Below are 11,478 nucleotides of genomic sequence, written 5' to 3' on the forward strand. Positions count from 1 at the left end.
AACATGATTATTCTGATCAAATAAAACAGGAAAAATAATCCAGTTCTTAGAAACACCACCAAGTCCCCAAAATGACTCTTTCTGGGAGAAAATTACCTCTTAAACGAGGACCTCAGACTTGTTACTGAGAACACATTTAGTAATATTTCTAAGTGTAAAAGAGACCATTTTTCTTTTTTTCTTTCTTTCTTCTTTTTTTTTTTTCTTTTTTTCGGTACCAGGGATCGAACTCGGAACCTTGCGCTTTCGAGGCAGGCGGCAGAGACCCTTTTCCTTATTGCTGTTGTTATGCCAATAAATAATGATTGCGTGGCTCCTGGGGTCGCCACAGTATTCTAGTAATCTTGTTTGTTTCCAGGCAGGGAGCCCCATCTGAAAACTTACAAAACTGAGGGACGTAGTGTACCGAAATTAGAAGAGACTTAAAAAAAAAAACCCACAGAAATTAGAAGAGACTGTTTGTAAACCAGCGTTTTTGCGCAGCTTAAATCACTTTAATCTCAAACTTTCAATCTTTCGGTTCCAAAATCACTTACCTAACTTTGTCTTTGAATACATCCACTTTTTAAAAAGATAACAAAATCACACCCAAAGCGCGAGAACTTGACGTAAAAGAACAAGTGTTTTCTGAAAGTGAACGAACAGAGTTTGGTTGGAAAAATGAAACCCCAATTTCAGTTGCTCTGATCGCGAAAACTCCGAGAAAAAAGGGCCGCACTTGAAGGGTCCCCGTTGGATCCCATAAAAGGGCGGTCAACCTATTTTTAAAAATTTGTATTAATACATGTGTGCAGTGCTGGTGACCGCATTCGTCATGGGGAGCTGGTACCAGTTCGTGACAGACGTTCATCCTTTTCACTCCCCCATCTCTCGGTCCCCTGTTTGCCAATCTCTGCCGATCTATTCAGCGATTTCCATCGGGACCGCGGTGCAGAGCCTCATGTGAATCCGGTAACCGGATCACAAAAGATTGGACCTCAAGGGACTAGGCAGGTGGCCTGAGCAGCCACCCCAAACTGACTTACGGACTTCACAGAAAACGACTGTGCAGTTTGGGTTGTCTTCTCGTCTGCATATTCGTTAAAACTTGTTATGGGGTTAAGAATCGGTAGGCTCGGAACGGGGTGGGGCTTTTCACCTGAAACCTGGCTGCGAGGTTCTTCCCCGCTCGCCCGGGGCTGACGAGGAGGGGCGTGGCCGGGCCGGGGGGCGTGGCGAGCTCCGCCCAGCCGGTGCTCCTCGGGAGCCTCGGGTATAAAGCCCAGCTCGCGGGCGCCGCGCGCACCTGTCGGACCTCAGCCAGGATCCCAGGCACTGCGCGAGGCCGAGGTGGGGCCGCCGGGTTGGCCTCCCCAAAGGGATGCAATCGCCCGAGCGGCGAGACCAGCCCCGTTCGCCCCTGGCCGCGGCTGCGCCGCACCAGCCCTCGGCCGGCGACATGGCCCTGTACTGCGGCGACAACTTCGGCGTCTACTCGCAGCCGGGCCTGGCCGCGCCCGCCGCCCCCGCCGCCCCGGGTGCGTCCCCCGCCACCCGCTCTTCCTACGCGCTGGCCGACTACGCCGCGCCTCCTCCGGCCGCCGCCAACCCCTACCTGTGGCTCAACGGGCCCGGCGTGGGCGGCTCGCCCGCCGCCGCCTACCTGGGCGCCCCGCCGCCCCCGCCCCCCGGAGCCGCGGCCGGACCCTTCCTGCAGCCGCCGCCCGGCGCGGGCACCTTCGGCTGCGCGCAGCGGCCCTTCGCGCAGCCCGCGCCCGCCTCGCCCATCGCCGCGCCTGGGGCCGCCGGGGCTCCCGGAGAGCTGGGCTGGCTGTCCATGGCCAGCCGCGAGGACCTGATGAAAATGGTGCGGCCGCCCTACTCGTACTCGGCGCTCATCGCCATGGCCATTCAGAGCGCGCCCGAGCGCAAGCTCACGCTCAGCCACATCTACCAGTACGTGGCCGACAGCTTCCCCTTCTACCAGCGAAGCAAGGCAGGCTGGCAGAACTCCATCCGCCACAACCTGTCGCTCAACGACTGCTTCAAGAAGGTGCCCCGCGACGAGGACGATCCAGGTGAGGGCGGCCGGACAGGTGCCACCCGGCTGGGGAGGGCGCGGGGCGCAGGCGGGGTCTGTGCGCCCCCAGCGGGGAGATCGCGGCGCGGGGGGGCGCAGGTGGACAACAAGCACCCCAACCTCTTCGGTTGAGTGGGGGACCAGAGGACAAAGAGAAGTGACAGAGGTGCGCGGAGGGAGGACCCGGCGAGGCAGGAGCTCATCCCCTGTGTCCACAAACCAAAGCCGACCAGTTCGGAGCAAAAGGGAAAAGTTGTCTGTCGTTTTGAGTCGTGTTCGTCTGGCCCTTTGAAGGGAGGAGGTAGACAGGGAAGAAGGTCACGGAATGGCGAGCTCTCGGTGGAGGATGGTTCTGAAGGGAGTGAGGGGAGCAGAGAACCCCATGATCGTTAACTAAGCTTCCCGGCAGGCTGCGCTCGGCTCCCTTCGACCTAGTGCCTCGGGCGTCTTGACCCGCCGCAGGGAGCTTGGAGAACCTCAGTGGGTCCTGCAAGTTGTGGTATTGACACCTTAACTAGTTTGAAATTTTTAAATGAACACCCCAAATGTGCTTTCTTCTTGTTTAGTTTCTTTTTTTTTTTTATTAGTACATGCTTGCAGTATACAATGATCGCATTCCTCGTGGGGAGTTGGTACATGTACATTAACAATTTCAGTTTGTAAATCCGGTAACTTCTGGAGCAAGGAGGACTGTGAGTGTCTCTTACCTGGCCTTGTGAGAGGTGGGGGTGGAGAGAAACAATCCTACTTGAGGTTTTCTGAAGGAACCCAGGACAAAGGTATTCAAGGGAGGAAGTTGGAGTAGGAAAAAAAGAAGTAAAAGCATTTTAATCCCACACTTCTATGGTGCTCAGAATGAGCTGACCCCTGAAGTCATTTGTGTGTGTGTGTGTGTGTGTGTGTGTGTGTGTGTGTGTGTGTGTAGTGTTGAGGATTGAACGCAGGGGCTTTTACAAGTTAATCAAAGCTCTGCCACTGAGCTTATCTTCCCAGCCCCGGAGTCACTACACTCTAGAGCAGCAATTTCTAAAAGAATTACTGTAGAACATAAACCACATGTGAAAACCACATTTTCTGGTAGCCACATTAAAAAAAGAGAGAGAGAGATGCTGGTTGTATTATTTTTAAGTAACCAAAATGTTTCAACATATAATAAATATAAGAATTACTGGCGGGGTTCTTACATTATTTTCTTGGGTCTAAAACTTTAAAAATCATGTGTGTTTTATGCCACATCTTGATTTGAACTAGCCACATTTCAAGTGCCATTAGCCACCTGTAGCTAGTGGTTATTGTGTTGGACAGGGCATGCAGTTGTAGAAGACATCTTGATTTGGCTTTTGAATTACCGAGGATTATTGTGTCACTTGTCATATCAATTCCTATAAAAGTCACACTAAAAGTTCAAAGCTACTGATGGGATCTTGACAAAGCTATTGGTACCTGCAAAAAAAAACCAAAGAAGGGCCAGGGATTTAGCTCAGTGGTTCCGGCGCCTGTCTTGCAAGATAAGGTCCTGAGTTTGATTCTGATACCTAACAAACAAACCAAAAAAAAAGAAGAAGAAAAAATTGGGGGCCAGGGATGTAGCAAGGAAAAAAAAACTATTGTCTTAGTTACTTTTCTTATTGCTGAGACAAAATACCCAACACCCATAAGTTAAGGGAGAAAAGGTTTATTTAGCTCACAGTTTTGTGTTTTGTTTTTTTAGCTCACAGTCTGTAGAGGTTTCAGTCCTAGCCAGCTGGTCAGCTGGTCCAAGGCATGGTGGCAGGGAGATAGGCATGGTAGAGGAGAAACAGTTTATGGTGGGCAGAAGGTAGCAAAGCAACTAGGCACGACCACAGCTCTTTCTATCCCTTTTATCTTATCCACCCTACTTAAGGTGAGTAGCACTCACACCCTGAATCCTGGTGCCTTTAATCCTAGCATTGCACCATGAATCAATTCCAGCATCACTCTAGATCCAGCCACCTCTGAAAAAGACCTACCTATGAATAACTGCATGAGACTTTGGGGGGACATTTAGACACAAGCCATAACACTGTTGGTACCAAGATGGCCTAATATACATATCCAGATATTACTCTAATCATAGTTATATAATTTTTCCCCCTGCAACTATCTGTAGAAAATGCTATGTTGGAGATACGGGAGTGCCTGCTAGCTCATGGAAGCATTTTCATGTGGTGGTTTAAGAACACCAAGTCTGCCTGGCGTGGTAGTGTATGCCTGTAATCCCAGCACTTAGGAGGCTGAGGCAGGAGGAATGTCATGAGTTTGAGACCAGCCTGAGCTACATAGTGAGTTCAATGCCAGCCTGAACTTCATAGCAAGACTATCAAAAAGAAAGAAAAAAAAATGCTGACTGCTGAAATTCCAGCAGTCAATTTGAATACAAAGGACAGGAGGATCATAAGTTTCAGGTGTCCCTGGAGTGATTTAGTGAGACCCTGTCTCCGTTCAAAAGGCTGGACGTATAGCTCACTCAGTACGAAGGCTCTAGGCTCAGTCATCAGTACCTGGAAAGAAAGATGAATCTGGAGCCAGCCTGCTTAAATGTTGGCTTTACCTTGGAAATTATTGTGTAACACTTAGAATATAGCATAGTACTAACCATCTGCCCCTCCATTTCCCCGTCTCAAAAGTGGGGCCAGTAACATAACTATCTCCATGGATCTGTGAAGAGTAACGGAGGTTATCCAGGTAAGGAATTTATTACAAGGTAAATGCTTAATAATACTTTCAAACACCAAAGACTCTTTGTCAGAAGTGGAAAAAACCATTGAGCTGGGTGTGGTGGTACACACCTGTAATGTTATTACTCTGGGGGGCCAAAGCAGGAGGATCAAAAAAGTTCTAGCCCAGCCTGAGAAATTAATTAGCAAGACCCTATGTCAAGTGAAAAAAAAAAAAAGGGACTGGGGATATAGCTTAGTGCAAAGACCCTGGGTTCAATCCCCAGTACTGAAGAAAAAAGAACAAAAACAACTGAGTCATAAAGTCATAAGACTTGATGACAGTCTTTTCTACTTCAGTTGTGATAGTGAGGGACATTTTCTAGGCAGAAGGTGAGCATTGCATGTACTAAATGAGTGCCCAACATTTGCTCCATGGGCAGAAAGCTTGTGGGCATTTGCAGTGGCATGTCCTGCCCAAGATGAGGCATGAATGTTGCTTCCAGAATTTCCTAGTATTGGGCTGGGGATTTATTTAGAACTCAGTGGTTCTGCTGCGTACTTCGCAAGCGCAAAGTACTGAGTTCAAACCTCCGGTACCAAAAAAAAAAAGAAAGGAATCAGAATTTCCTAGTATTCCAAATATGTGCCTGCAGCAGTTGATTGGTCTTACAGATGATTGCCCTTTCCCAGTGGGATATGTTTTTCAGGAGCATGAGCTGTGCATGTTTAGGAAATAATATAAAGACCCTGTTTTCACAGCTTGTGTGCCCACCGCTATATTAAGATAGCATTTAAGTCCCCAGACTACTACATGAGTACCATTCTCATCCCCTTTTGGTTTTAATCCTCGTTTTATAAAAGAAATGGAAGCTACAGGTTTTTTTTTTCATTTTTTTGGTACCAGGGATCAAACTCGGTACCTTGTGCTTTCAAGGCAGGCAGCAGAACCACTGAGCTAAATCCCTGGCCCCAAAGCTTGAGTTTTAAGCAGCTCCAGAATTGATGGCTTTGCCAGGTCACACCATTTGGATCTAGAATAAGAGACCTTCTTGGGTGATTTCATTGTGCATGCCTCAGGAATAGGATTGGGTCTTAGTGCTGAAGTGGTAGACACTTCCAGATTTCTCTTTGAAGCAAGAAATATCACCTCCAAAAAGTGGCTAAAACACTAGCACAGTCTGAAAATTTTGTCAGCATTTAATGAGTCTGCTCTCTGCTCAGATTGAAAGCCGAGTACAATGGTCTTCTCTTTCCCTCAGTTTTACTTTCTGGGTTTCACTTACCTAAAAATCAACTGTGGCCCAAAAATATTAAGTGGAAATTTCTAGAAATAAACAGGGACCACAGTCACATAGCTTTTATTACAGTATATTTTTATAATTGCTCTAGTTTATTATTGTTGTTAATCTTTCACTATGCCTAATTTATAGATTAAACTGTATCATAGATATTTATAGGGAAAAATACAGAGTGTGTAGGATTGCACACACTCCAAGGTTTCAGAGATCCACTGGGGCCTAGGGACTCCCCTGGGGGTTTATTTCATAAATAAGTCCTCCTGTAACTCATCTTTCTTCCTCAGGGAAAGGTAACTATTGGACTTTGGATCCAAACTGTGAGAAAATGTTTGACAATGGGAACTTCCGTCGGAAACGAAAACGCCGCTCAGAAGCCAGCAGTAACTCCGCAGTGGCTGTGGTGACATCAAAATCAGAAGGACTGGGGGCTGGTGCAGGCTCCAAGCCAGAAGGAAACAGCCCCTCCTCCCTGCCCCTGAGGCTCCCACAGTCCCCAGAGCCCCCTGAGGGTACCAAGAGTACTGCATCCTCTCCTGGCTCCTCCCTGCTCAGCTCCACCCCCTGCCTCAGCACCTTCTTCAGCAGCCTCAGCACCCTAAGTAGCAGCAGCAGCAGCAGTGGCACCCAGCGAGCCCTCCCCGGCAGCCGCCACCTAGGCATCCAGGGTGCCCAGCTGCCCTCCAGCAGCCCGTTCCCCTCAACCTCCATCCCCGAGGGCTCCTCTGACACCTTGCAGCTGAGTAGCAGCACCAGCAGCACCCAGCGACCTTCCTATTACAGCCCTTTCCCTGCCAGCAGCAGTTCGGGCCAGAGCAGCCCTTTTGGCAGCCCCTTCTATAACTTCAGCATGGTCAACAGCCTCGTCTACCCCCGAGAGGGCTCGGAGGTGTAGCGTGCCCCTTTCAAACAGATCCTACAGTTGAATCAAGCTTCTGTGTGGTCCTGTGGTCCAGGGAAGCAGAGGACTCTAACTCTCCAAGGAGCTCTCCCAGCTGTCTCTGGATAACAGCTGCTGGATCTATTCCGAGACAGGTAGCCTGTGAGCCCCGTTCAGGCCGGGCCCATCTCTGTTCCGTTTGTCGCTGCGTCTCGGGATGGCAAGCCCAAATGTGTCCCAGCAGCTCCAAAACATGAAAACCACAGCACCTTGCACCTGAAGCAGAAGAGAGAGCTTGGTGGAAGCCTGCTGTGAGCAACCGGTGGTCTTCCACATGGCAGGGTGCTGATTTTTCTAGAAAAGCCAGATAATCTGTATTTTTTAGGAAATGCCACAAATCCTTGGACTTATGTGCAGTTCACAGGTGTCCCCTCTGTCTGGTATAAGTGGTAGACACTTCCAGATTTCTCTTTGAAGCAAGGAATGTCACCTTCAAAAAGTGGCTAAAACACTAGCACAGACTGAGAATTTTGTCAGCATTTAATGAGTCTGCTCTACTCAGCTTGAAAGCTGAGTACAGTGGTCTCAGCTGGGTACCAGTAAAAATAAAACTGTATGAGCAGCACTGTGTTCCAAGTACTAGTGTAGATGGCTGGACACATCTTAACCTGCCATCCTCATAGCAACTGTGGGAGATAGGTTTGACCGGCCTTCGTTTCTGTTTCAAGGGAAGTAGTTTTCTGAGATGTTAAGTAAGTTGCCCTAGGTCACACAGAAAATTGTAGATTCAGGTAGATCTGGTGCTTGTAACTTCTGTGTTCTAGCTCCTAAAATTAACCAGCCTTGTGGGCAAACTTCTGTAAGAATAGAAGAGGGTAGGAATGGAGCTAGATCTCACCTAACCAAAGATTCTAGTTAAAATCTTTCCTTTTTTTTTTTTTTTTTTTTTAAAGACAGTGTATTAGTTTCTTGTTGCTGGGACAAAATACCTGATACCTGCAACTTAAAGAAGAGCTTTGTTTTGGTGCATGGTTGGCAGACTCCATGACAGAAATGACATGGTAAGAGGGCATGGTGGAAGAAGGCTGCTCGTGCTATCTATGGTGCCCAGGAAGCAGAGAAGTGCAAGGAACAAAAATGCACCCTTCTAATCCTGGTGTGGCACACACCTATAATTCCAGTATTTGAAGGCTGAGGCAGGAGGATCGCCATGAGCTGAGGGCCAGCCTGGGCTACATAGTGAGTTCAAGGCCAGTCTACACTACAAAATGAGACCCTGTCTCCAAAAAAAGACATAGTCTGGGGACATTTTAGATCTGAACCATAAAAGACAAGGTCTAGCTATGTAGGCAGACTTTGAACTCTGTGTAGCCATCTGGCCTCCCACTTGGAATCCTCCTGCCTCAGCCTCCTGAGTGCTGGGATTGCAGGTGTGTGCCACCACACCTGGCTGAAATAAGTCACTTGAAATGGTTTTCCTGAGTAGCAAAAGCAATACCACCTCTCTTATTCCTGCTACCGATGTTCAAGTTCTGAGAGGACCATCGCCCTAGCATATGATGGTTAGCAGCATCCTATCCCTCTTAGCTGTGTCCTGGATATTTCATTTCCTAGTAAAGTATTATTAAAATTTTATTGTTAAACAGTTTTTTTAAATGGGATTTTTGTAGCTTTCAATATGAGAAACCATTTGTGATCAGATTTTTTAAAATAGATGTATAATTTTATTTATTTTGGATTCCCTTTTACTTCTCAGCGGTCTCATCCTTTGAGTGACTTTCCTGGTCCTCCTCCCAGTGCTGTCAGAGACCCTGGGATATTATGTGGTAATCACTTGGCCATTATTTGTTGAATGGCAGTGTATTCAAGAAGTATTAATTAAAAATACAAATAGTTGTTGGGTTTACAGGAACAGCTTTGGATGAAGATGAAGATAATGTCCTTAGTTGCCTTCATACCATGTTTTTGAGCCTTTGTGAGGATAGTTGGGTGTTTTAAGATTTTAGAAACTGTCATACATATTATAAAAATTTTGTTTATCTCTGTGTTTTCTTTTTAAGACTCACAGCATTACTTTAAAATTTATTTTGAAATACACATGGGAAATTTTTCAGGGAGGGGGGGAGTGTATTTTTCCCATGGCTTGTGAGGTACAGATTATATCACTATTGCCTTTTTTTTTAAGAAATAAGGAAACCCCATTGCCTTTTGCTGTTGTGCAGAATGACAACCAAAGAGACTACCTACCCCATACTGTATCCAAAATCCTGTTTTTATGGATATTTTTGTATGTGAAAAATCATGGATTTTATATTGTTTCTATCAAGTCTATAATTGTGAATTAATTTATAATGTGAACGGGAGCAGCAAAGAAAACATTTTTCCCTCGAAAATACAGGGCAAGGAGAGAAGAATCATGTGATGTGGACTTTGAGCAGCTTAGCTTCTGAAAGAGCTGGAATAAAAGTTACCCTTTGGGGAGGATCTATATTCTAACAGCAGTGGTTCCTTCCTTTGGGTTTGGGTGTGATCTTGGGGGAAAGGCACACAGGCAGCCCCTCATTCCCAAAGAAATCGCTGGACTCGAACTTGGCCCCAAGTAGAAAGAAGCCAAAACCCAACACAGACCAGGGTTTCTCAGTGGTAGCCCCATTGGTAGGGCTGGGGTGACTCTTTGTGGCCCAGGCTCCCCTGTGTGTCATCAAGGCTCAGGACCCCTGCCCATGAGCTGCCAGAGCACAGCCACCCAGGCAGGACCCAGGAGGGTGGGCTGAGGGGTCAGCCCACAATCTGCCAGTGAGGCAACAGCACCCCACCAGAATCCTAGGTCCTGGGCCAGTAGTTGGGCCCTGACTGGGCCTGTGAAACAGGCCAGTTTCTGTCCTGTGCTGTGGCTTTTCTCCTAGAGAAGGCAGCTATGAGCGGGACTTTGCTCAGAACTGAGCTCTGGTCAGCCCATGTTAGAGGAGAATCTTTGAGTGTTTTGGTCATTTCCTAATTAACACCTGGGGCTGGGAATCATTTTGACTAAAATATTTTTTAGGGGGTAAGGAGAGCTCAGGCATGAAAGTTTCTTGGAAAGATTTCTGCTTCTGGGACGTGAATGACCCAAGAGTAATTTTTCTCCTCAGTCTTCCCCTTCAGTTTCTCTTTCTTACTCTACTCCTCTCTCTTTGTTTTTTTTGTCTTTTGGAGGTTTTTTTGGTACTGGGGATTGAACTCAGGACCTGTGCTTGCCAGGCAGGCGAGGCACTGCTGAGCTATATCCCTGGCTCTTGGGAAGATTTTTTTAAAGTACTAGTATGATTAAAATGTAGCTCAGTGGCACTGTGCCTCCCTCGAAAGCACAAGGTTGTGAGTTCGATCCCCAGTACCAAAAAAAAAAAAATGTAGTCAGTGGACAGGAAATACTAGATGAAAGTCATTAATGAGGGCAGGTGAAAGGAAGAGTCTCTTGACAATGGCAGAGGTCAGCAGGATGGCTCAGACTCCAGCGCTGCGGAGCTGAAGAATTCCTGCAACATGAAGTCCACCAGGCTACTGGCCCCTGCTGGGCATGGGCTTAAAAAGCAAGGGAAGGCACTAGGCGCTCTGATGGATGCTTCCAGGTCAGAACTGTAGCAGCACCCAGTTGGTGCTGTTTCCTGCATATGTGACATTTTTTGCCTGGGAAGCAAGTTGGGAATCCTAGGTTGGAACTACTGTAGATGATGCTTAGTAGTGTGGGACAGTACAGAGGACACGGCATGGCATGCAGCTGGGCCCTTCCCTGGGGTTTCCCTGCAGTGGGAAGAGCTGGGGCTAATGCTGGAATTGCAGACCAGGTCCAGGCCAGCTGGGCCCTTGTCTGATTCCAGGAAGCCACTGCCTTCCTGTGCTCTGGGTCTTGCTGTACTGTTCACAGAGTTAGACAGGGCCGGGGAGCATTTGAACAACTAATAAGCAGGTTTCAGATTTCCTCTTGACACTTTTAGATCCTCCATCCCATTCTTGAATTTACTGGAAAAAGGCAGCTGGGTAGCCCAGGAGCTCTGGAAACAGGGTCCTTTGCAGCCCTCCCCTCTCTGCCCCCAAGGGTGTTCACAAGTCCCTCCCAGGCCGAACTGGACCAAGCACTGGGCACAGAGGTCGCCTTGGAGGCTCCCAAATGCTCCTTACTTAGGTTGTTAATGAAAAAGAAACCCCTGGTGCTTCCTGGGGCAGGAGATCTGGGCTTGGGCTGGAGACCTGGCGCCTGCCTGGCCTTTGTCATGGAAAGCCATCCGCTGGGGCATGGGGTGGCTGGCACGGCTGAAAAAAGAAGGAATTTCCTGTCAGATTCGAAAACAAAAAAGGGCCAGCAAGGACCAGGGACCTGCCAAATTCCTCCCGGGGAGCCATAGAGCACAATCCTTTATCATTTTAAAAAAGATAAGCATTAAAATAATAATAACCCACTTATCAGGTGCTAGGCCTGAAACACCTATATGAAATATAAAGTAGCTCAATTAACCCTCGAAACAACTCGATGAAGCACATATTGCAGTTACCCAACTCCCCAGAGAGAACCTTGGTGGCCTGGGA

General features: G+C 47.8%; 1 protein-coding gene across 1 annotated transcript; it reads left to right on the forward strand.

Annotated features, from left to right (window-relative positions):
- The first annotated feature begins 1,300 nt into the window (after positions 1–1,300).
- On the forward strand, positions 1,301–9,722 carry Foxi3 (forkhead box I3). Its single transcript, XM_004844549.3, has 2 exons — positions 1,301–2,057; positions 6,323–9,722. The coding sequence occupies exons 1-2, from the start codon at positions 1,361–1,363 to the stop codon at positions 6,928–6,930; spliced, it is 1,305 nt and encodes a 434-aa protein (XP_004844606.2). The 5' UTR covers positions 1,301–1,360; the 3' UTR covers positions 6,931–9,722.
- The last annotated feature ends 1,756 nt before the right edge of the window (positions 9,723–11,478 follow it).

This window comes from Heterocephalus glaber, unplaced genomic scaffold, assembly GCF_053883595.1.
Source record: "Heterocephalus glaber isolate CG9 unplaced genomic scaffold, H.glaber_assembly_v1.0 deba00000470, whole genome shotgun sequence".
Lineage (NCBI taxonomy): Eukaryota > Metazoa > Chordata > Mammalia > Rodentia > Bathyergidae > Heterocephalus > Heterocephalus glaber.

Coding starts and splice junctions, on each gene's coding strand:
- Foxi3 (XM_004844549.3), top strand. CDS start 1,361: ATGCAATCGCCCGAGCGGCGAGACCAGCCCCGTTCGCCCCTGGCCGCG. Junction 2,058..6,322: donor CCGCGACGAGGACGATCCAG/GTGAGGGCGGCC, acceptor TTTCTTCCTCAG/GGAAAGGTAACTATTGGACT.